The sequence below is a fragment of the Rasamsonia byssochlamydoides genome, assembly GCF_041956645.1.
Source record: "Rasamsonia byssochlamydoides strain NRRL 3658 unplaced genomic scaffold VTN77scaffold_22, whole genome shotgun sequence".
In the NCBI taxonomy this organism is placed as follows: domain Eukaryota; kingdom Fungi; phylum Ascomycota; class Eurotiomycetes; order Eurotiales; family Trichocomaceae; genus Rasamsonia; species Rasamsonia byssochlamydoides.
Genome location: NW_027192405.1, coordinates 340,187 through 363,345, shown reverse-complemented (window position 1 = coordinate 363,345; position 23,159 = coordinate 340,187). Strand labels below are relative to the sequence as shown.

The window sequence follows — 23,159 nt, the reverse complement described above, 5'->3', positions numbered from 1 at the left end:
GTTTCTGATCTGCGGGGTACTGTTTCATCCTGCATCGCTGTGTTGGACAGCCTCCTATTTTGTTGGTTCGTAACACATAGGTATTTACTACTCTATAAATAATAAGAAAACCTTACTAAGACAGATCTATCTATTCTATTACACTTAGTTTAGCTCGTTACGCTCTGGTATTGTTGCGGGCTAAGCCCATATTGCTGACTCAGCTTTGCTCTCGTCTTCTGATTGGTCCATTTGTTGTTCATCACATGACTCCTGTTGATACAGCTCGCGTGCCTTTCTCTCTCTTCATTTCTTCCTTCCCCAGCGAATCCTTTTTATGAGCTCCTAGTTTCTAGACAGCAAGGCTTTGGCCCTTCACAGGTATAACTATATTTATTTATTTCTTTATTTCTTTTTTTATAACTAATCTAGCTACTGTACAAAAAAGGTTCTGGGTATATAAATCTAAAAATCAGATAGTCCAAATTTGTTTCTATGAACTATTATTACTATGTAAGAGGGATTTATTTATTTATATTTAGTTACCTACCCAGGTGGGCTTTCAATTATTAATTTGAGATCTATTATTATGACTTATTTTGTAATAACTAAATAATTATCTTTTTTTTATTCTGCCCTGGTAATGGATAGTAGAAGTGTTACGCGCTGGGTCCAACCGTAGTCGCAGATACTCAGATTGGTGGTCAGGGAAGGATCAAGCGAACCGAACAGGTTCTTCACTGTGGTCGAACAGACCGTAGACCGAACAGGTCAATGCCGAACAGGCGACGATAACAATATCGATAACAACAGGGTCACTGGCTAGCTGCCGAAGGTAAACAAGAACAAGTGCGACTAGGTCAGAGGCAACGCCTACTAAAGCTATACCGAGGTATACCAATAGTAGTAAGATGTCTTACTGACCCTCCAAGTAAGTATCTCAGTAAACAAGTTGAATTGAGCGCGATCGAAGGAAAGACTAGATACATGCGCTGGTGGATGGCCCTATTTATGTTCCCTCGGTCCCCTCCTGGTCCTTTCACGGGTACTCCTTATGGTATACCGATTCCCATATCGTATACCTTCCTGTATACCTTCCGTATACCACTCTGTATACCATATTACGTGGTATCCTAATGATATCATATCACGTGACCTGGTTTCTTTCAGCCTTGTCTGCCTTGCGGGGTCATATCTCATCATGCATTGCTGTGTTGGACAGCCTCCTGTTTTGTTGGTTCGTAACAAGAAGGTCTTTTTTCGGTATATTTTTGCTCTTGAGTGTTTTTTTTTTCTTATTATTGATGACCCTGTCTTACATATGTCTATAATCGGTCTATATAAAGCTTAAGAGGTACATACTAAGGGGGGAAAAAATAAAAATAAATAACAAAGAGAAGAGAAATTTGTACCCAGTGTTTTTTATAAGTAATAATTATATCATGAAAGAGGGGCAACTTCTAAATCAAATGTAGGAAGAAGTTAAATTAATACTCTAATGCCTGAAAAAGAAAGTTTTCTTCGGTATTTCTTTTAATCTCTTTTTTTTTTAATTTAAGGCGTTTGTCTCTATAATATATTACCATCCTTGTATATATATATCGATAGCATAACCTTTCTTCTTTCCTTCCTCAAAGTTTGGTCCTAGTTCAGTGGCTGCCAAAAGATGGATTTCTTGTCGAGAGAGGGGGCCAGCATGTTGGAACACACTCTCTCCAAGAATAGTAACATGTATGTGTCAGCACTCATGACAAACTCCGTACAATAAGTTAATTAATTTAATTGCCTGTGATTGGAGGGCCTTGCACTAGATTCCTGCGGCACAAAGTGGAAGCCAATGACTTGATGGCCTGCTTCAGCCGCACAGGATTAGTTGCACCCTGCCTTGACCACAGAGTATGTGACTGGAAGATATTAATCCTTGTCTCACAGTGGTGTGCTCTAGGAAGGTATTCTATCTTTGCAATCTTTAGCCTACCACCTGCAGGTTGCGAACTTATCCGAGTCGATGCTGGCAAAGGCTCCTCCGGATTTATAAGAACATGTGATGTACTTTCCATCATGCTGCTGATGAGTCTCATCATCTATCTCCATCATGTCTTCCGCTACAGCCTCGCTTTTGCGGTCCGACCACGCCGATCCTGAGCATGCAGCCAGCCAGGGGAAATCTGAGATGAAGACGGCGATCAACCCCAAGGCAAAAACAGACAAACGATACGAGATCCAGGAGCCGTGGCGCAAGATCATACCAGCGCTGCTCTTCCGATCCGTCACGTTGATCATTCTCGTTCTGTGGGTGATAGCCTCATATCCTCGTAATAGCCCTTCTGATCTGACATACGCAGCGTCGTTTACCTCGGCGCCTCCGGATCGTCGTTTGGTCTCTCGGACAAAAACATCGCCGGCGTGTTCGTCCTCAGCACCGACATCCAGCTGGCCATCCTTGGCCTCGCCAACAAGATCCTCGACTACCTTGTCACACTGGCTCTGCACCACATCAGCGCCGCCTTCCTGACGAAATGGATGGTGCTACCGAACAACAATGGCGCCCGGATGCAAGATCTCGAGCTGCACGACGAGCTCAGCAAGCCGTGGGTCGCTGTGAAGAAGTTTGTGACCACAATCCGGTCACCTGGTCGCCGCAAAGAGAAGGCTACAGCCAGGGCCATCGTCCGGCTCGTGCTCTCGCTGGCGATTTCCATTTCGACTCTGCTTTTGGGGGCGAGCGTCAACGTCATCGGGATGCCGAAAGCGCGCTGGTTCCCGGACCCGAGATATATAAGTGAAGACGATCCAAGATATTACTTCACCAGTCCCCAGGCGCAGATTCAGACGATTGACTTTATGAATATCTGGCAGGACAGCTGGGAAATGATTCGAGAGGGGCAAGACCCGTCGTGGGTGGTGGTACGAGTTGACTCTATGCCTTGCTCTCCCAACTAATACAGTTTTATTTTTTTTTCTTCAGACACACGCCCTCGCAGCATCCGATACGTTTGTTGCACTCGGAAACCTCTACACGACAGTAGCTGGGAACCGCTCTCACCCGGGTTGGTATCCCGTATACTCGCGCGATCCGTATCGCCTCACGGGCATCAACGTCACCGCACAGCCCGAGACCGCCGTGCAGACAATGTCCTTTCACGCCGAGGTGTTGCAGGAGATGTACAACGACCAAAAGGCAAACAGCACGCGAAGCTGGCCCTCGCGGTCGTTCGGCTGGAGTGCACAGCTGAACATGACGGTACCCATCCTGACCACCTCCTGCGCGGCGGAGAACCAGACGGGTCTGGCACAGGGGGATGTGACGGCCAGCTCCAACACGAGTGTGATTGATATCCTCCTTGGGCCGTCGACCAACTTTTCTGGGGCACGGTGCACTGCCCAGCTGCAACAAGGGCTGTTTCGTGCGTAATCCTCCTCTAGATATATCTATACATATTATACACAAATATAGATACTGTATCGATGCTAACTCCCCCTCAGCAATCTCCACCTGGATCATCCAGGGCCAGGACCGGAATAACGCTCCGGGTTTCACTTTCAGCATCAACAACTACGGCCCGACCATGAAGTGGTCAACATCTTCAGCACCATCGTCCCCGTCCTGAACGGCATGCTGAGCAACCCCAATGTGATGAACTTGACGCAATACAGCCTCCAACTCGGTAGAGTGATCAGTAACAGTCAAGAGTCGTCGCAAGACCTTCCGCTGGACGGCCTAGCAGCCGTGTATGGGACGATCCTCTCCGAGCTGATCACCTCCGCGGAATGGACGGTCAGTAACCAGCTTCCCTCTGCGAATATGACAGAAACAGAAACGGTCCGACAAGGCCTGGTGCGATACGAGCTCTATGGCTCCGGCCCACGGTTACCATGGGAATGGGCCATCGTGACCGTCATCGGAATAATCGCCCTCGCGATCTGCTTCGACGTGTACATCCTGGTCGTGGAGCGCATCGCCCCAGGCCCGTGGCTGTCGTCGCTGGGCGGGATGCTCCTCGCAGCCAACAGTGCGCCAAAGATTGCGGACATCGGGCGTGCCGGAGCAGTGGGGATTGCGACCGAGCACGAGGAAAGCATGAGGTTCCTGGTGCGAGAAACGGACACGCCGGAGGGGGAGACGTCGGTCCGGTTGGTGAATGATCGGGATCTGAAGGAGTTGAAGAATGTGCGGACGTTGAGGAATGGGGTGCAGTATGGTGGTTGATTTGATCTGTATTCATGTGTTGGGAAATTCCATTCGCATGGAAAGATCGTAAACGCGAGCAAGCTGAAAGTCTAGGAGTATGAGGCTGTTATTGTTTATAAATCTAGGCAACATGCAATTTTGACACATGTGTCGACACGGTACGGGTCGAGTCAGGCCATTTAATTGTCTGGTAGCAAGGAGCTACAAGTTACCAAGCAGACTGTCGAAGACTTTAGATGGAGATCATATTGGAAGGCCAATGACTGCTCTATTAAAATAAGCAATAAGAAAGATGGAGGAAGAACAGAAACATAGGCTTTCTATAAGCCAAAAAAAAACCCCATATTTCAGTAGATTTCCATCACCTTTGTCGCAGGTAGCTGCAGGCTTCACGGCCAGATCGCAAGCTTCCAAAATGCTGACACAGACTTATAATTCTAATTAAGGGTCAATAATTAAAAAAAAAAAGAAAAGGTAACCACTATCAGGTCCTAGTATTCTAAATATATCTTTGCCTCTATAAAACATTACAAACAGGCTAGACCTATTAATTAATGGTCAACAATACAAAATTTATATAGATAAAAGATAGGTATATATAGGATAGGCGTTGACGGAGATGATGAAATGATGGAATTTTGATCAGAACTAGAAACTCCTGGTATAACGTGGAGAAAACAGTGATAATTAGAAAAGATGAAGAAGATGAGAAAACAGGCTGATGTTTATTATACCCAGAAACCCATGGTGGCCGATCAGCTAGCTTCCACCTCCTTCCCTTGTCTCGGGTATTTGCTTGGGTTCACAGGTGAGAGAGTGATCACTACTAGCTAGGTCTCCTAGGTGCTGACAATTTCTGTACCTCTATAGAATACTAGAGATAGGCCAGACCTATTAACAGTTAGCAATACCAAGACTCATATCGTAGATAACAGCCATTGTATGATATACTTGCTGGATGTTAACATGTTCGTAAGGCACTGGAATCTGTCTGACAACAAGATGGCAATACCTAAGAAAGGAATTACCTAGCGAATTTTTTTGGGGTAACACAAAATCAGACAAAAAAAGAAAAGAAAAGAAGAGAAGAGAGAGAAGAGAAAAGAGAACCAACTTAATACTCTAGAGGGAAAAAAAAAAGAAAGGAAAAGGAAAAAAACAAACAAAGGAGAGCCATTCCAAGTAAGTAATCAAATCCTGTTGCACTCGGCCAAAAAGAGGCACCGAACCAGCTTCTTGGTGATTCTGAGCCAGGTATCGGCTGCGCCAACAAATCCAAAGAAAAAAAACGTTATCCCCATTCCTTTCCCCATTCTGCCTCCTCTCGTCTCTGTATAATCCAATCAATCCGACCTTTTTTTTACCGACTTCATCTTCCTCAACTATTTCTTCTCATTTCTTCTCATCGACAGAGGGTGTATACGGTGGCAAGAACTCGTCACGCTGGTTGTACGGATAGCCCTGCTGCTGCTGCGGTGGTGGCTGCTGCCATCCTCCTGGTCCGGCTGGATATCCTCCCATTCCTTGATCGTATTTCTCCCGTCGTGGAGGGAGAGGAGGACGAGAGGGTCCTTGATGGTTTCCATATTCCTGCTGCTGCTGCTTGGGAGGATAATCGTAGTAGCCGTAGCCATAACCATTGTTGTAGTCTTGGGGGTAGTAGTAACCATTTGGTCCTGAACCAGGAGGTGGAGGTGGAGGTGGATAGGAAGACCCTTTTTGGTACTGGAATTCGTGTTTATGTCTGTATAATCCGGAAGTTAGCCAGCTATGCAGATAGATAGAATGAATGAAATGGAACGGAATGGAATGATCGATCGAGACTAACTTCTTCAACGCTTTGACGACGTAGTACCCGCCTGCGAGGATCAGACAGGCTTTGATGAGGCCCATGATGATGATGTCGATATGCAAATATGTACTGTATGGAAGTGTTTTCTGTTCTTCCTCTTTTTTTCCTTCTTGTTGTTACTTCAATGTCAAGATTTGGTTCGAATGTAGATGGATTGGATTTATATATGCAGGAGAGACTTTTTTTTAATAAAACGCGAAACGATGAAAAATAGAAGAATAAATAGCAATTGGAGGAAGATGATATTCGTATTCGATTGTCAATTGCTAATTGCTGCTGGTAAAAGCAGAGAGGTCTGTCTCGTGGTGCCTGTGTCTGTGGTATACAGTAGAAAGTTGCTGCCTAGCTAACCTCGCCTTCTACCTATAGATGGATTCTTATGGAGTACAGTGCATACTAATTCTTCCATACCGCCGTCTAACTCGTAGGACTCCAACGCAGACAGCAGCTGAGCTGTCAAAATGATAATCAATGGCGATTTGTCGTTTCTAAGTTCTGCGGGGGCGGGTCCCTCGTAGGTCCCATGAATCCAGCTGCAGGCCATCTGGCACTTCCGAAACGGGGAAATCTGGCGAATCCGAAGATTATCGGCGTTTAAACTGCGGCGATGTTCCCTTTCAAGTTAAGTATACGAGCTACCCCAGTCATGCACGATAGATAATTATAACTATAGCTCGTACGCAAGGGGTTCGTCTATCTGGTGTATACTATTTTTGAGATATCTTAGATTAATTATCGCCTTCTGGGTTCAACTGTTCTTGTACTTGATATCATGTGTCTCTTAAGCATGGGTAGGCCGTGGCTTCTACTTCCGATGTACGGACTAGATAGAACCAAGCATCATACAAGACCTTGATGACTTCAGTCTCCATCTCCATATCATCATTATTTGTATATGATTCGGCTAGAATCCTGACACCTGACTGCTGGCTTTTCCAACAGCTACAGATGGCATATCCAAGCCAAGCTGCATCGCCATATCGAGAAGTTTGCACGAGAACTACTACGAATTTCAAATCCCTTCTTCTTTCAAGTCAGCGCTTGAACCACTGCCAAGTGAATAATAGCCCTAATGAGCGTGCTTCTTGGACAGCAGTCATTTACGAACAAGTGTGCAATTCACTATACTCCCTCGAGATCAACACAGTGCAGCTACCCCTTCACCATGGTATGGATTCCTGAGTGAATGAGACTCCAGTATGCATTATATAAAGACTGCTCCCACCCTCTCCGGATCCACAAACTTGACCATATACTACTCATGCATATATCTATCTTCTCATCTGAACTAGTTACTTATATACCGACCTCGAACAGGAGCATGACACCCTGCAGATTATCCTACTGCTTCCAGGCATATGGAAAACTGATTTAGCGTCATTTGCATGTTTACTCCTGCTCTGTCCTTGCCATTGCCAGGCACTCTACCCCAGTTTCAAATCTGAGAAAGACTAGCACAAGATGCACATGATGAAAGCGTCTGAGGAGGCTTTGAAGCCCTTGTGCTATCAGGGGATGGGGCTATGCACCTCACGGAGCATATCCATCTCACAGGAAGTCTTCGGAAATACGACAATACACAACTTCGGAGATCAGGGGAGGCATCGTGCCGCGTATGGAAACGACGGCATAGTAATCGACTCTTCTGCGAGGAAGGCTCTATGGTGCCACGAATGCAAGGAGGAGACTCTACAGGGCACCACATGATGGATGAACCACATTGGAACATCGGAAGCAAGCCTGTACTCCGTACCATCACCATTGTTTTCTATACAAGAGTACATCGTGGAACTACTGCACCCTTCGAACCGCTATAGAACGAGGAGAGATGGCGAGAACTACTTCGAAGAGAGGAGAACGCAAGACTCAACACATTTCTACGCCGAAAACGAGTCTCGTCCATTTGCTGATGGTGCCAATCGGCGAAATCCATAATGATCTTGAGCCGCGAATTACCACTGGCACAGATCCTATGTTCGCTCAACAAGCTGTCCACACATGCGGCGGAAAAGCGACTGATTCTCGAACGGTATCGTGGGACATTACTTTTGCGTCGAACTGTGACCTTGACACGCACATTGACGTATGTTGTCGAAAATTTGCCTCCGAGGTGCCTGTTAATCTCAACCTTACTGAGGGCAAAAATCGTTCCACAAACAGAAGAGACAACAATCGGAGGGATCGAGATCGCAACAGACATCTTGCTTGGTATATCCAGCTGGCCTTTTCTATAGAGGGCGGTGCTCAGATGGACGATCCTTCTTCCAGTGAAAGGAGAAATGAGCATTGTATTTATCGAGGTGAAGAGGACCTTTCACAAGCAAGAAAACTGTCATCGTCACTGTCGTCATCACTGTCATCGTCCATACCCGATGCGCCGGGATGGTCCGAATCTCGTCAGCTGCAATTCAGCTTCTCCTGTGTCTCCAGTATGGTGACCAAAATAGTATCGAGTAAGGAACAGCTTTCCTCAGACACGACTGTGGCTCAAAGGAGGGGCCCCGACTGTCCAGATATTTCTGGTTATCAGACGGTCACAATTGACCAGTCATCAGATAAAATGGATTACCTGGGTAGTCGAAATACTGCTGAAAATGCCAATTTACTGCATGAGGAGGTATTTATTTGCTCTGCCCAATGCTGTGCGGTCTAAACCTGTGAGTTGATAACTGACAGAGATAGGCTATTTTTCCAATCCCTAACCGGCTCATCCTATACCACAAGCCGTCATACTACACCAGGACAGTTATTTGGACCATCAACCCCCGTCGACAGAAATCCAAATAACACATTAGACCCTGTCAACGGATGCACTCCGGCAAATCGCCACTGAAAGCATCCAGACGGGACATATTATCCCAGCACGGTGATAACCCTATCACGTTTTCTACCTTGTTCTTGGACGTTGCACTTTGTCAGGGCGAAGAAGCCAGAAACGATGCAGATATGGCCATCTTTCGCCTGCCTTTCCTTCAATACGAGCCTTTCTATTTATGCCTCGGGATCGACCACGGACCCTCCTGGATGTTTGTCCATCGGTCCCTGGGAATCAGGGCCAGGTTTGGAGACGCCAAAGCAAGTACAGACCCAGGCCTTGGTGGCATACTAGATATTGTATGTCTGGATGAGTCGGGGGTGAAAACACCCTGGAAACATAAGCTGGACATTACAATAGGCTCGCCTATTCTTCTTGGAGGACCTACCTGGTTAGCCGACCAGAACATTGTTTCACTGGGGTCCTAAATGGCTTCGTCTAGGCTTCTGCTGGCACTGGTTCTCGTCCTCGCATTCGAATTACAACATGGTAATGCCACCTATCTTTCTCTGGTCTTCGCAAGTCGTCCGAACGGTCGACCTTACTGTCCCAGTCTGCCGAATTATCCGCGAGGAGCTGGCTGAGAGGCTGTCAACAATATTGTGATGTGCTTGGAACCTAATGTGTCTATTCTCGTTGGCAAGGCCGCTCTTCTTCTTCATCTTCATCTTCATCTTCATTACCTATCCTGACAGTGGCTTGCAAGAACTGGGCCATAGTTCTTGGGTTTGCTTTTACAGGGTGGCTGGTTGTTTAGTTTGTTCTCGTTGGCCATCTGATGACTGTTTCCAGCACAAGTGCGTGATTCTGCCAATGCTGATAAGATGTCATTATATGCAAGCCGAGCGCGTCCGAAAGCGAGTGGAGTATAATATATATGGCCAGGAACAACTCTTACCCATAAAATGCCTGTCCCGTCCCGTGCTATATATATTGCAAAAACCTCCTGACTGACAGACGGAGACGGCATATATGTAGTCCAGTCTAGGTTTTGACTGTGTACTGTACGGACTCCCTGAAGTCTGTGCTGTGCTGTTCGATGTAACTAACGTCTTGCTTCAGTTTCAGTTTCGGTTTCAGTTTCCATGGTATTGACCTCTTGAAGATCCTTTGTGAATGTTGTTTGTTGTTTGTTGTTTAAGATAAGGTATTTTGTATGCGTGCGGTTGTGATAGATAAGAGTTCAAGGAATGAGATGCAAGTCCTCAAGATGGCCAGCCAAGGACAAAGGACAAACAAAAAGCGGTTGCTAAAGCCATGAATTGCATTGCATGCAACTGGAGGTGACTGACTATCAAGGAAGGGATCTGGAACAACCATGCCATTTCATTTCATTTCATTTCATTGGTGCCATTTCACCGGAAAATGGGATTTTGGCTGGCTGCTTGCCAATATTAGCCAACTGACCAGCTCATGTGTATGTACATACAATAAACTTGATGCAGCTCGTTGGCAGTGCTGTGGTCGTGGCCAGCTGCTGGAAGGGTCAGGAAGGTCACTGCAGGATGGAGTCATGGTCGCTGGCAGTGTATCGATCAATAATACATGGACATGTAAGAACTGCGATGAGGAAAAAAAAGGAATATACAGCCATTGCCAGGTGGTCATGGTGGTAGTCATTGTCATTGTGGCCCTCTTTCTCAGGTATGTACAGTCCATTTGTATGTCTATTTTTTCTAATTGTATACCCTCATAGAGTATAATCTGTTCCCTCCCGCGTGAAACGAACTGCTAAGTTAAGTCACAGGTAGATAGTTTTTATCTAGCCAGAGTCTAGTTTTGAGTATCTGTCCATACAAAGAAAAAAAATGTCGAAATTTATGTAGTTGGGTAGTTGGAGGTAGTTCATGCCACAACCGCACTGGCCTCCTCTTCCTTCTTCTCCTCCACCTTCGACGACTCGATCTTGATGCCAGCGTGAAGGCACTGCAGCACCACTCGCAGCTCCTTCAGGAAGCGAGTGACCTCGTCCTCCGTGCCCACCGTCACGCGCAGACAGCCCTCGCAGCCATACTCCTTCCCTCGGAACCGCACCACGACGCCCTTCTTCTCGGCCATGGCCTCGTACGCCGCCAGCGCCGTGACGTTGCTCGGTTTGCCGCCCTCGCTCGCTGGCTTGTCGAGGATCTCGACGAGGAGGAAGTTCGCTTCTTGTCCTCCGAGGATACGGCCTACGCCGGGGATCTGCGGCAACTCCTTCAGCATACGATCGCGCTGGGCGATGATTTTCTCGCGCTTCTGGTGCATGACGGCTAGGTTCTTTGGCGAGAGGGCTGCCTTGGCGAGCGCGCTCGTCGGGCTGGAGATGTTGTATGGCGCTTTCATGTTGTTCAGGAGACTGGCGATCTCGGGACTGGCAAAGGCCGCGCCCAGGCGGATGCCAGCCAGACCGAACGCCTTGCTCAGGGTCTGCATGACGACCAGGTTCGGCCACTCCGTCACCCATTCCGCGAGACTGGAGCCCTCTGGCGCAAAGTCAATGTAGGCCTCGTCCACCACCACCACGCCGTTCCACGTCGGGTGTTCCAGCACCTTTTGGATGTCGTCCTTGCGGATGAGGTTCGCCGTCGGGTTCCCGGGAGAGCAAATATACACGAGCTTGATCCGGTCGTCCGCCGCGAGGGCCTCGTTGATCTTGTCCGGTTGCAGCTGGAACCCATTCTCGACATCGAGGGGCACTTTGACGATCTGCACGTCGTTGACGTCGGCGCTGACGCCGTACATGCCGTAGGTAGGGGGGCAGGTGAGGATCTTGTCCCGTCCGGGGGCGCAGAAGCATCGCAGCAGCGCGTCGATGGCCTCGTCTGACCCAACGCCCACGAAGAGGTTCTCCGGCTTCAATTCCTTCTGTGTGTGGACATGCGTATTGCGGAGCTGACATAGTAACTGCTTGAGTTCGATCTGATGTCTTTGAATTCGAATCAGCAGTCGCATCGTTACGCTAGTAAAACGCAATGCAGTCAACTTGACAGCAGACTACTCACGGATCAGGATATCGGTTGAGCCCCAAAAAATCAATCTCCGGCTGCGACGACTCGCTGCCATTGACCGTCGACTCCTCCAATGCGCCCTGCTTGTTCAGCGCCAGACCAGGCCCGTACGCATTCTCGTTGGCGTCCAGCAGCACATTCGTCCCGTCGTCTTTGTAGTCACTTTTTTAACTCAGTGTCATGAATAAGTTAGCCTAGCATTAAGGCGGAACTCAATTGAATTGAATTGGAGGGAATTGGAGAAGTCATACTCTCTCGCGCACCGATACGGCTGCAATTTCAAAATGTTCGGCCGTGCGCATTTCGAGAGATCGAACGCCGACTTTCGAGTCATGGTTCTGCTGGTGGTGCTTGCCGTAAATTGTTCAATCGTAGATTCTTCTTCTTTTTATTTTATCTGCAGGAGCTTTTTCTTTTTCTTGTCTTCTTTTCTCAGGTGGGGTGATGGTGGGGATATGTATAGATGACGGATGCGGTTTTCCGGAGTTGTGACTCAGCGTCATGATCTGGATCCACAACAGTCGCCGAACTTAATGAATTGATAGGTACCTAGTCATGGGACAAGACGAGACATACTACTGATGTGACTAATCAGGAAGTCATTAAAAAAAAAAAGGAGGGAAAAATCGAAAACTTATCTAAATTTGATTGATGGAAAATTATGAGCATTGAAATGAATGGCTGCTGCTAATATTGCTGATAATAGTTTCGAGACGGACAGGCAGATACAGGCAGATAACTCGATATAAATAATATCTACTCAGCAGGGGGAACGAAAAGGTAATGGTAGACTATAGTCCTTTTGAATCATTCTTGGATACGGAGAGTCGTCCTGAGAACAAAAGTGGCGATTGTATTGGTTTACTTGAATTTAATGCACACACTTCAATGCTTCCACATATTAAATATACAGTAGTATCCATATAGACCATCGGTCAAGAATATACATGTATATACAAAACTGCTGGCCCTGCCCCAGCATATGATGACCAATAACGCCTCAGATGCTTTCACGTCTATGACATACCCGTCCCTTCTTGATTTTCAAATGAAAACAAAGAAAAGAAAAGGAAGGAATACAGTGTTGATAACCAAGATCCTGACGAAGATATTAATCCTCCTTCGACTTGCTTGTCTCAGGCTGGGGAGATTCCGCCTGGAGCTTTGCTGAGTTGGTGTATTTCTCGCGCTTCTCGCGAAGGTATCGCCATGTCCGTCCCAACCCCGCGGTGAACACCCCCTTGACGCTCTGCACGGTACTGGGCCAGCGGATCGTCTTCTCGATCGTCTGCCGAAGTTCTTGTTTCAGATGGTCGTCCGCAGCGATCCTCTGTTCAAACGGACCACCTTGTCGCCGGTGGATTCTGTCCGGGTCTTCATCACTGGTCTTCTCCATCATCTCCATGAACTCCGCACGCGGAATCTGATACCGCGCCTGGTACTGGAAATATAACTTCTCACGGAACGCCTTCGGTAGTCGACGCACCATGTTCCCTCGCTTCACCGGGTCCATGTCCTGATTCAGCTTCACGTTCGCGCCCGGGTCGTCAATCCAACCCGACTCAGTGCAGCGATAGTCATTGAACGTGCAGTTGGGCAGATTCTCGATCAGCGGAGCATACAGTCGCCGAAAATAATCCATCTGCCCTGAAACGATGTTCTTGACTTTGCCAGGGTCTTCGGCGGGTAAGGACATGCGAAGATCGCCCATATAGCTGATTCCGGCAATGGTGCTGTACAGCTCGAACTCGGTGAATTCCTCTGGCAGCAGTAGAAGAGCTACCCGCAAAGCAGACAGGAGGTTGATCTGGTTTGCCAGACGAACTCGTGGGTGATCACGGAGGATCTTCACCGGCTTGTGCAGACGGCCCGCTAGGTAGAGGGTGTCCCACTGGCTGAGATCTCTGCACAACGTATCGATGTTGACCACACCGTACTTGATTAGCGTCCCATTTACAGTGACATAAGGGTTGAAATAGACTCCCGCGCCCCATTTGTCCTGCATCTCGGAGACGACGTAGGAACCCAGCGACCCGAGTGCCGAATAATGGTCACGGTGCTCGTTGAGGTTGAGTGAGTGCCAATGCTGGCTATGAGAAACTCCAAATATGAAGTCGATCATCTTTCCCTTGCCCTGCTGCACAGCTTGTATTGCCTGAGGGGGCGACGAGTGGCCTTGGCCAGACGCTGGTGGATCGGACGTCTGTGTGAAGACCCCGGATCCATAGGCGAACGCATATCGGATTGGAGCGCGGAATTTCCATAGAATCTGACGGAGAGCCTCCTTGAATTCCTCATTGATGATCATATGCTGATTCACACCGAAATTCTTCCCTGGCAGTTCCGAGAAAGCGGAGATGGAGAGATCCGGGTTTTCGTCCCAGTCTGGTTGAGTTTCGACAGGCGCTGTCGTAGAAAACGATGCGGTAGAAGACACGGAGCCGGGATTATAGCTTGCTCGATCAGCTGTCGCATGGGAATTGGTGGAGGGGGTTCTGCGGGGAGGATGAAGAGAGTCGGTTGAAAGAGGGCGGTATATGCGGCCTGCAGACCGCGCAGATCGCGAAATCGAGCTTGCAGTCCATTTCAGCTGTACAGGAAGCGCCGGTCTATTATTCGAAAGGAGAGTCTGAAAATATTAGTGTTCATTTGCATCACAATGGATCAATGATATGACTGGTTCAAGGCGATAGATATATGTTTTCTTACAGGAAGCTGTCGCATGATTGCGTGCAAGACAATAAAAAGACTGGACGGCACAGCGCAGGCTGCAGCGGGAAAGAACCGATGGAATTTGGACGCAGGACACGAAGGCTATATCATGGCGGTTGGCAAGCGAAATGCATGGAAAAGAGAGTGTCTGGCCTGCTCTCCACAGTTGGAAGAGCAGCGAACACAACGACGGGTCCAGAGGGGACGACTGACGTACTGTACCCGCAGCGGCCTCAGCACGGCCATTCCGGACGGACTTCGGCCCAGTCAGGTGATCTCTCGGCGCCAAGCCAAAATCACGTGATACCGTCCCTCGCTCGCGTTCCGGCGCGCATTCCGCACTCCGCCAAAACAATGCAGCAAACAGGAGTAAACAGTGTGTCTAGGGGCATCCTACGAGACAACCATTATACCTCAAGCCGCTTTTTCCGCACAGACTCTCCTTTGCATGTAGTCCCATCTATGACATGACTCAATGGCAGCAATGAGCGAGGGAATGGTGACGTTTGCCGCTCGCTTGGCGAGCTTCGATACTGTCCTTTACCCGTCCAAAGGAAGGGCATCTGGCGCAAAGGGTGTCAAGCCGATAACATGGCCGCACCGCAGACCATCCCCGGCCGAGGTACTTTTGCATTGCATTGCTTTCTCCCTGAGTCTATCGACTGACGCTCGTTTGACAGCTGGCGCACGCGGGTTTCTATTACAAGCCCTACGAAACCAATCCCGACAATACGATGTGTTTTCTTTGCGACAGAGCCCTGGATGGATGGGAGGAGGATGACAACCCGATCACGGAACATCTCAAGCACTCTCGCGATTGTGGCTGGGCAATCATGATGAACATCCAACAACAGAGTTCCAACCCTGCCGAGATCGAGGACCCAACAAGCCCGGCAATAGTGGAGGCACGGAGAGCGACCTTTGGCTCGTCCTGGCCTCACGACGGAAAACGAGGCTGGCTCTGTCAGTCGGACAAGGTATTCTACTCTGCACGTGATGGGGTCGTTAGTATTGCGACTAACGACTGTGGCTTGTAGATGGTGGAGGCCGGGTGGTATTTCTGTCCCACCGAAGAAAGTTTCGACTTGGCGAGCTGCGCGTACTGTAAGCTGTCACTTGATGGCTGGGAACCCCAAGATGACCCTTTGTACGAGTCCCTCGTTCTTTCCCCATAAGAGAGACGCTAACCGTCGCAGTGATGAACATTATCGCCGGTCCTCGGATTGTTCCTTCTTCGTTTTCGCACAGCCGCCGGGAAAGAATGCAAAAAAGTCATCTCGCTCGAAGAAGCCCCGTGCTTCCAAGGCATCTCGCCTATCCATCCAGTCAACTATGACGGCGGCTTCTGAAGCTCCCACGGTAGATGATGATGCTCTGGATCAAAGCATACTCTCTCAGTCGACAATGAAGGCCACGAAGAGCACCAAGAAGTCGACCAAGTCGAAGACTAGAAAGACAAAGAAGGACGACGCTGTGGAGGTCAGTAGTCAGATGGACGTGGACAGCACCGACGAAAAGGCACTGGAGACCTTAAAACCGAAACGAGCAACGAGGGGCAAGAAAAGAACTAGTGATGAGATCAGCCAAGATTTGCAGAACGAGGCAGAAACCGAAAACTTCCATGCACCGGAGCCGCCAGTAAAGAGGAGGGCTACTCAAGTCCGGAACAGCGTTGCACAACAATCTATGGATAGTTCAATTGAACAAAACGTCTCAGAACAGAATGCCTCTGACGAAGCGATTTCGCCAGTTGCAACAAAGAAAGCTCGCAAGGGTTCGAAGCAGAGTACATCGTCCAAGAATCGAAAAACTTCGGCGGCTTCGAGCGCGACAAAAGCCTCTCTGAGAAGTCGTATTCCTGAGGTCTCAGAACTCGAAGCGGCGATCGAAGCAGACCTTGACCGTGATGTATATGACGATGAGGGTGGTTCTGTGGAGCTCGGTGATGGGCCAGCGGATCAACACACTTCAAAACCTGCCAGGCAATCTACTACGGCCTCAGTCGCGCCTATGCGAGCATCATACCAGGTCGATGAAGGTGCCCATTTGGAGGAATTAGACGGGCATTATAACGATCAAGAGCCTGATGCAGACGTCGTGGAAGCCCCTGTTGCGAAAGCCAAGGCGCAGAAGCCTGTGAAGCGGAAAACGACAACTAAAAAATCGAAAAAAGAGCCCACGTCCAGCCAAGATACATCCGAGGCTCAAGTACCTACGACCTCTGAGACGGTCGAGGCGAAACCCAAAACCTTCGAAGACTTCCAGCCACGTGAGTCACTGGTATCAGTGGAGATTCACGTCAGAAACCCAGACGCAGAATCCGACTTGGAGAAACCAGCCCCGAAGAAGGCCAGCAGAAAGCCAGCGAACAAGGGCAAGAAGACTGGAAAAGCGAGCAAGGTGGACATGGAGCCTATGCCATCCGAGAGTCAAGAAGAACCTATTGCCCGCGAAGAGACCAAGTCGCACACCAGTTTAACTAAACGCGAGTCAATGGAGGTTGATGAACACGGTGATGAAGCCAGTGGCCAGAACGAGGACAACCAACGTGAGGTGCGCCGCTCGCGAGGGGGCAGATCGTCCAAAGTTCCTCCGAAGACTGTGGAGAGATACAGCGATATTCCTCAAGAGGAACGCCGCACCCAGAAGTTTTTGGCATCTCTGGCCCATGAGAGCGATACTCCGCAGAAGCAGACCGATACCCCGGCGGGCGCTTCGTCTGTAGATAGATCGCAGTTAGGCCCAGTTCAGGAAAGTACCCCATCTCCCTCGCCGCAGTCCTCGGACGCTGAGAACCGCCCACCTTCCACGAGACCCTCCGCATTGAGACCTCCCGTACTATCACCGTCCAAGACGCAGACGATTCGCGTCCCCCTGGCAGCAAGTACACCTATATCGCCGTCCAAGCGACACACAAATACGGGATACTTAACATCATCCTATCCATGGACTCCAGTCGACGTTGAGGAGATAATTCTTGGGGCCTCAGACGACAAAGAGAACAGGGATCTCAACAGCATAAAAGAGGCTCTCACGAGCCCGGAGAAAAGGATGACCGTTGAAGAGTGGATCTTATGGAACGCGAAGAATGGAGAGGAGAGGCTGAAACGAGAATGTGAAAGGCTTGTAAGCTTGTTTGAAAGGGAAGGAGGGCGAGCAATGAGAGTGCTCGAGGGCATTGAATGTATTGATTGATTAATTTTGTTTTGGTGGTTTCTCTTACTTTGCGGAAGGCGTTATCTGGCCAGGGGGTTGTCCACTTATGGAGTTACAGTTTTGGATATGGTTTGTTTGGAGGCCTTGGGTGCATTTAAAGGTGAATCAGAGACCATTGCCGTCTATAAAGCTACCAAAACGCCATGGGTATACCGTAACAAATGCCGTCAAAATATGCCGTCATAATAGAACACCCAATAAAACTTGCATGCGTGCAAAAAAAAAAACAGACCCAACCTGTCAGCATATGATACCCAGCCTTCCCTCCCAACTTTCTTCTTCTTGTTTGATCCCTTGCCGTTTTTCCTTTCGCTTTCTCCTCCTCTCTTCTCGTTCTCGGGCTTCCTGTTCCTCCCTCTCCTTCAACCGTGCCCCCAGATCAAGTTGCCACGCCTTTCGCTCCTCCTCCGCCTGTTCTCGTTTCTTGTGTGCCAACCATCGCAGCCGATTCCGTACATCCTCCAGCGTGGCCCGAACGACCTCACCACTCTGACCCGTGGCAAACAAATGCTGCTTGCTGTTCAGATGCTCCACCAATTGTATGTTGTCCTTGAAGGTCAGGTCGCAATCGGGGCAGTAAAATCCGGCTCCGCGACCCTTTTTGCCGACTGCTGCACCCGCAGGCACGATGGTGGTTTTGCCCACCATCGACGCGACATCGAGACGCTGCGAGCGCGACGTGGTGGCGTCCAGACTGCTGTAATCGACCGGCGCATGCCATTTCTTGCCTGCGAGCTTTGCCTCATACCGTGCCTTAGCTTCGGCTTTGGCTTTTGCCTCTTCCTCTGCGGCTTTCTTGGCGTATTCTTCGCGGTCCCATTTTTTGCGGAAATCAGTATCTGAGGATGCTGTGCCGTAGGCAGAGGTCTTCGGTTTGTCGGACATTTTGACGGCGGCAAACCCCCCAGCTGCAGAAGTAAAACGGGGGGAGTTGAAGAAGTAGTGGCCTTGCAAGACTTGCTCTCTTATGATAGTTCAAGAGAGCCCAGATATGTGTGTCCGTTAAGGCTCAGTTGATTGATATGTGATATGATGATCGGAGCTTGGACTTATCAAGGCAAAATGTAGAGTAGCTTTGCTGCTTTGGAGTGGCGTGTGGCCCGTGCGCTGGCGGCCAACCAGCAACCGCTAACCGCATGCAGTGAGATAACTTAACAGTTTGTAAGGGCGCGCCGCTTGCAAGACAGGCATTTCTGTCCGCCTATTTTTGGCTCTGCTCCTTTTACCAGGAGGGAGCGAGTCATGCAGTAACTATAGCCTCTTCTGATCCTCGATTTCCCCCCTTGTACTCTGTAGCCTGAGACATACGGAGTACTGTTCCTGACACTCCTCTGCATCTGGTGGGTCCATACGGTCTAACACCTGTACTCGAACCGTTGTTTCGCATTCTCCAACGAGGCCATGTATTTATAGGCAACAGTATTTCCCAAGTGACCTTATATATGCACTACTTGAATATCCTAAGACAGACTGAGAAGCTGGACCCTTTTGAAGAAGTGTTTTTGTGATAACGACCATGTCCGATACTCCTGTTGTCAAGGAAGATGGCCTCGTCCCAGCCGTACCGGCAGATAGCCTGATGCGGCTGCCCACCGAACTCCATCTCCATATCGCCTCGTATCTGCCATACCCTGACGCGCTGGCTCTCAAGCACACCTGCCGCCATTTCTACTCCATCGTCTATACCGGCGTGCATCTCAAAGTGGACTGGCTGGTGGAGCGATTTGAGAAGAAACTCGAATGCCCGATGGAGAAGTGCTCGTTCCGCACCGACGAGGCCTTCTGCAACTGGCGCATCAGGAGGATCATGGAGCGGCGCAGACGGCACCTCGAGTGTCGCCCCGGCAGTGGAGGGTGTCTGGTGATTGAAGGTAGAACCTGCTATAGAGATATGGTGTCGACGTGGTTGAAGAGAGAGGCTCGAATTCGAATCTTGGGGAGCTGGGCTTCTTGGGGACATGAAGGTTAGTTTCTGAATCTCACTTCGTGGCAAACCTGCAACTGCTTTCAGACTCCCAAGTGTTTGCTGGTCCTATCATGTGACCGAAGCTCACATCCACCTTAGTGCTGGTCATAGGCCTGCTTTTTCTCTTCTACACGCTGCTTTGGAATCTCATTGTGAGGTACGTTGTCGGGTGCACTCTGACTGTCAACGCGTGACTGAACACGTCGTATTTCAGGTATTTGTTTACAACGCGACCTGATATCGGAGTCCTCCAACCTTCCTCACTCTATTCAATACTCTGGCCATGAAACTTCTTCCTCCTATCTAAAAGAGAATTTGCTCGACATCGAATCTTCCTCCGCTAAGACGAGTGGATTCGTCTAAAGTGTCACTTCAGACTTACTCATCACAACAAGCATCCAGGTCATGCATCATGGAGGTTGTTAAGATAAACGACCTCCTCTCGTAAGGCTTCACGATGTCTGAAACTGTGACGTTTTCTGATAACTGTGCCTAGCTGCTTCGAAGGCCCAATGGTTACCTTCACTGTTGGCGATGGCGACACCCGTCATTTCCATATCCACCGAGGCTTGGTGTCCTCTTCGTCTGTCGTCTTCAAAGATAGACTGAGGCACTTCAGACGGGACTACTCCCCTGATCTCAGAATCCAGGACGTTTCTCCCAATGCATTCGCGATTTTCGCCCATTGGTTGTACACAGGACGTCTCCCTGACGTGGAGGAAGACGCATCAGCTCCGTCTGTTCTGAGCCTCTACCTTCAAGCATTTGTGTTTGGTGTTGAATACGCCATCCTGCCTTTCAAGCAGCTGAGCCATGACAAGATCGAGAAGCGCCTTTCTGATCCGGTGTTGCCCCCGAAGAAATTCGTGAGAGAACTTTTCTCCTATGGGGACGTCACTCAATCACTCCAGGAAATCCTCGTCGAATCCGTCACTCTGCACATCCACAACCGCACTGTTTCGCAACAACCTGACCCTGTGGAATGGCTGAATAGCACTCGTCAAGAGATTCCCAGATTCTCCATGGACGTGGCCGAATCTTTGACTCGCAGGGTTCTCGGGTCAGCGTCTGCAGTAAATCCACGAGATGATGAATTCGACGGTGTTCGCGCGTTTATGAAGCCGGGTAACAAAGACGCGGTTAGCGAAACGACAGCCTCAGCCTCTTCATCTACGGTAGACTTCCCAGTGGGCAGACGGGGCATGAAGAGGACTTTTGTGAGTATAAGCATAAACTCTGTGTCAACATCTTGTCGAAACTAACAGCTTTTACTACTTCAGGCTGAGATGAAAGCTGATCCCTTTGATCTTATCGAGGCCAAGAAAGAGAAATGATTCCACCAGGGCGACAGCGACACGAAGGAGAAATGATGGATAGCTGGTTGGACAAACCACTGCTGTACATCCGGAGTCATCACAGGTTGCACGCGGAATAAATCATCGGAAGGGGTAGATTGAACTTGAAAATGAACGAGATGTCATCATCACTACTACTCAGGAACCTACATGTACTGTACTTTAGGGAACTTAATTAAACGATTCAGCTACGAATGGAGCCTGCCTGTTGGGCCTCCAAGTTGGACGAAATAAAAGAAAGAAAATCTTGAGTCTGAGATATTTTTCTTCTGTGACCTCCGCGGCTGCTGCTTACGTGATGAGGTGAGGCGTCCCTATGATGCTTTCTTGACGAATATATGTCAGCGCGTAGGAGTTCTAGGATCAAGGAGATCTCACCTGTGAAGCAAACGGATATCTGAGGGAAACGCCGGTGATTAGAAAAGATCAAGAAGATACGAAAACAGGCTGATTTAAAGCCCAAAAACCAACATGGTCGATCAGTTTCCATCTCCTTCCTTAAAGGTCTTGGGTATTTGCTTGGTTCACAGGTGAGATCACCACTACCTAGGACTTCCTAGGCGCCGACAGATTCTTATGATTTTTGCAAAAATCTCCCCTAATCATCGTATTTTCATCTTGTCAACTAGGAGTTCTAATGTAGTCAGTTAGATATAGATAACTAGATCATCTTCATCGTTTGTGCTGACAATATATAATCTTTGTAAGGCTTATCGATGGTGTCTCAATCACAATGACAAATGAGCCACAGACAAGAGACCCTCGAACAGATCGAGTCTTTTCGGGCAACCACCGCTGCGGCGTGTAGCATGCTTCATATTTTGCGGAAAGCCGATTGCCTAGTGAATTGCACCTTCTTGACAAGTGAATCTCCTCGATGCTTGTTCCTACTCAAAGTGAGAAGATCCGATAAGTGGCACTCTACTATTTATAAGTGAATTTTCTCTTTCTCTGTCATCTTGCACCCGATTCCTGTACGAAGAGTGACTGAAGTTTGACGGAAATTTCTACATTCATCCTAACTCTAGTGATCTGAGGTATATATTTATAAGGAGCCGCCTTCTTCCAGATGTGCTCTCACCAAACCTCGTCTCAATCATGCATCTGCTGTCCTGGGCCGACTTTTTCGTGTCAGCTGCCTATCTGTCTAGGATACAGCATTCCTGTATCAACTTGTCCGCTCATTTGAAGAGGATCAACAAGAACCCAGCAGCCATGAGGGATATCAAGAATTTCATCGCCGAGTAAGTTTTTGCACTGACTATACAGAACTGTCGACTCTGATTCTGATATGTGACTTTAGCGATCTCAAAGGTGGCTTCGTTACAGTGATCGTCGGGAAGGGTGCTGACACCGAATCCTACACCATTCACCAGAAACTCCTTCGTTGTCGTCTCCCGTCTTCGAAGCTATGATAGATGGTCGTTTTAAAGAGGGCAAGCAAGAGATGATCAGACTTCCGGATGATTCCCCGGACGCATTTGCAGTCTTCGTTCACTGGCTGTACACTCGCCAGTTGCCGGAAAAGAGTGAAGATGGTTCACAGGAGGCTGAAGACTCTCTTCAAGAGCTTTACTTGAGAGCGTTCGTCCTCGGTGATAAATACAATCTCTCGGCCTTTAAGCAGCTAAACTACGGAAGAATTGTGGATGCATTTGAAGACTATTTTTGGCCTTCTGTCGAGTCCATGGAAGAGCTTTACTCCTATCAAGCTGTGACTTCCGAAATCCAGGACCTTACCGTGGACTACTTCGCCCCTGCCTTTTCGGAGTACGAGCTTAACCAAAAAAACACATTGAATGGCTTCAAGAGGTCGCTGGACAGGTTCCTACATTTGGTGCGGCTCTGGCGATTGCCATGGCTCAGAGTCGCGTCAAGGCAGGAGGCAAAAAAAGAACTGCTGTGAGTGAGAGATCACAAGCATCCTGTCAAGCTACTGTGAACACTGACGATAATTCTAATATTCAGTCTTCGTCTATGACGAAATCAAAACCAGCGAAACGTGCCCGCAAGAACTAGCTACAGGACTTCCATTTCCCGTGAAATGTGCCTGCAAGACCGTCATCGAAGTCTATGAGAACT

The 23,159-nt window shown here is 48.7% G+C and overlaps 10 protein-coding genes across 10 annotated transcripts; 6 read left to right on the top strand and 4 right to left on the bottom strand.

Moving 5' to 3' along the window:
* Positions 1–2,152: 2,152 nt before the first annotated feature.
* VTN77DRAFT_3275 (uncharacterized protein) lies at positions 2,153–2,922 on the top strand (the record flags this gene model as incomplete). The annotated part of the gene is made up of 2 exons (XM_069419205.1): positions 2,153–2,271; positions 2,325–2,922. The coding sequence occupies 2 exons, from the start codon at positions 2,153–2,155 to the stop codon at positions 2,920–2,922; spliced, it is 717 nt and encodes a 238-aa protein (XP_069278805.1).
* Positions 2,923–3,595: 673 nt separating this feature from the next.
* On the top strand, positions 3,596–4,189 carry VTN77DRAFT_3274 (uncharacterized protein; the record flags this gene model as incomplete). Its single annotated transcript, XM_069419204.1, has 1 exon — positions 3,596–4,189. One exon carries the CDS (start codon positions 3,596–3,598, stop codon positions 4,187–4,189), a length of 594 nt encoding a protein of 197 aa, XP_069278804.1.
* Positions 4,190–5,563: 1,374 nt separating this feature from the next.
* Positions 5,564–6,064, bottom strand: VTN77DRAFT_3273 (uncharacterized protein; the record flags this gene model as incomplete). The annotated part of the gene is made up of 2 exons (XM_069419203.1): positions 5,564–5,915; positions 6,000–6,064. The coding sequence occupies 2 exons, from the start codon at positions 6,062–6,064 to the stop codon at positions 5,564–5,566; spliced, it is 417 nt and encodes a 138-aa protein (XP_069278803.1).
* A 1,787-nt stretch (positions 6,065–7,851) lies between these two features.
* VTN77DRAFT_3272 (uncharacterized protein) lies at positions 7,852–8,810 on the top strand (the record flags this gene model as incomplete). Its single annotated transcript, XM_069419202.1, has 2 exons — positions 7,852–8,640; positions 8,706–8,810. 2 exons carry the CDS (start codon positions 7,852–7,854, stop codon positions 8,808–8,810), a joined length of 894 nt encoding a protein of 297 aa, XP_069278802.1.
* Positions 8,811–10,683: 1,873 nt separating this feature from the next.
* Positions 10,684–12,162, bottom strand: VTN77DRAFT_3271 (uncharacterized protein; the record flags this gene model as incomplete). The annotated part of the gene is made up of 3 exons (XM_069419201.1): positions 10,684–11,746; positions 11,823–11,990; positions 12,080–12,162. The coding sequence occupies 3 exons, from the start codon at positions 12,160–12,162 to the stop codon at positions 10,684–10,686; spliced, it is 1,314 nt and encodes a 437-aa protein (XP_069278801.1).
* Positions 12,163–12,939: 777 nt separating this feature from the next.
* On the bottom strand, positions 12,940–14,552 carry VTN77DRAFT_3270 (uncharacterized protein; the record flags this gene model as incomplete). The annotated part of the gene is made up of 2 exons (XM_069419200.1): positions 12,940–14,457; positions 14,538–14,552. 2 exons carry the CDS (start codon positions 14,550–14,552, stop codon positions 12,940–12,942), a joined length of 1,533 nt encoding a protein of 510 aa, XP_069278800.1.
* A 463-nt stretch (positions 14,553–15,015) lies between these two features.
* On the top strand, positions 15,016–17,735 carry VTN77DRAFT_3269 (uncharacterized protein; the record flags this gene model as incomplete). The annotated part of the gene is made up of 4 exons (XM_069419199.1): positions 15,016–15,162; positions 15,221–15,517; positions 15,578–15,687; positions 15,737–17,735. 4 exons carry the CDS (start codon positions 15,016–15,018, stop codon positions 17,733–17,735), a joined length of 2,553 nt encoding a protein of 850 aa, XP_069278799.1.
* Positions 17,736–17,996: 261 nt separating this feature from the next.
* Positions 17,997–18,641, bottom strand: VTN77DRAFT_3268 (uncharacterized protein; the record flags this gene model as incomplete). The annotated part of the gene is made up of 1 exon (XM_069419198.1): positions 17,997–18,641. One exon carries the CDS (start codon positions 18,639–18,641, stop codon positions 17,997–17,999), a length of 645 nt encoding a protein of 214 aa, XP_069278798.1.
* Positions 18,642–19,272: 631 nt separating this feature from the next.
* Positions 19,273–21,056, top strand: VTN77DRAFT_3267 (uncharacterized protein; the record flags this gene model as incomplete). Its single annotated transcript, XM_069419197.1, has 4 exons — positions 19,273–19,720; positions 19,822–19,879; positions 20,219–20,939; positions 21,003–21,056. The coding sequence occupies 4 exons, from the start codon at positions 19,273–19,275 to the stop codon at positions 21,054–21,056; spliced, it is 1,281 nt and encodes a 426-aa protein (XP_069278797.1).
* A 1,119-nt stretch (positions 21,057–22,175) lies between these two features.
* On the top strand, positions 22,176–22,983 carry VTN77DRAFT_3266 (uncharacterized protein; the record flags this gene model as incomplete). Its single annotated transcript, XM_069419196.1, has 3 exons — positions 22,176–22,321; positions 22,381–22,391; positions 22,454–22,983. The coding sequence occupies 3 exons, from the start codon at positions 22,176–22,178 to the stop codon at positions 22,981–22,983; spliced, it is 687 nt and encodes a 228-aa protein (XP_069278796.1).
* Between the last annotated feature and the right edge of the window lie 176 nt (positions 22,984–23,159).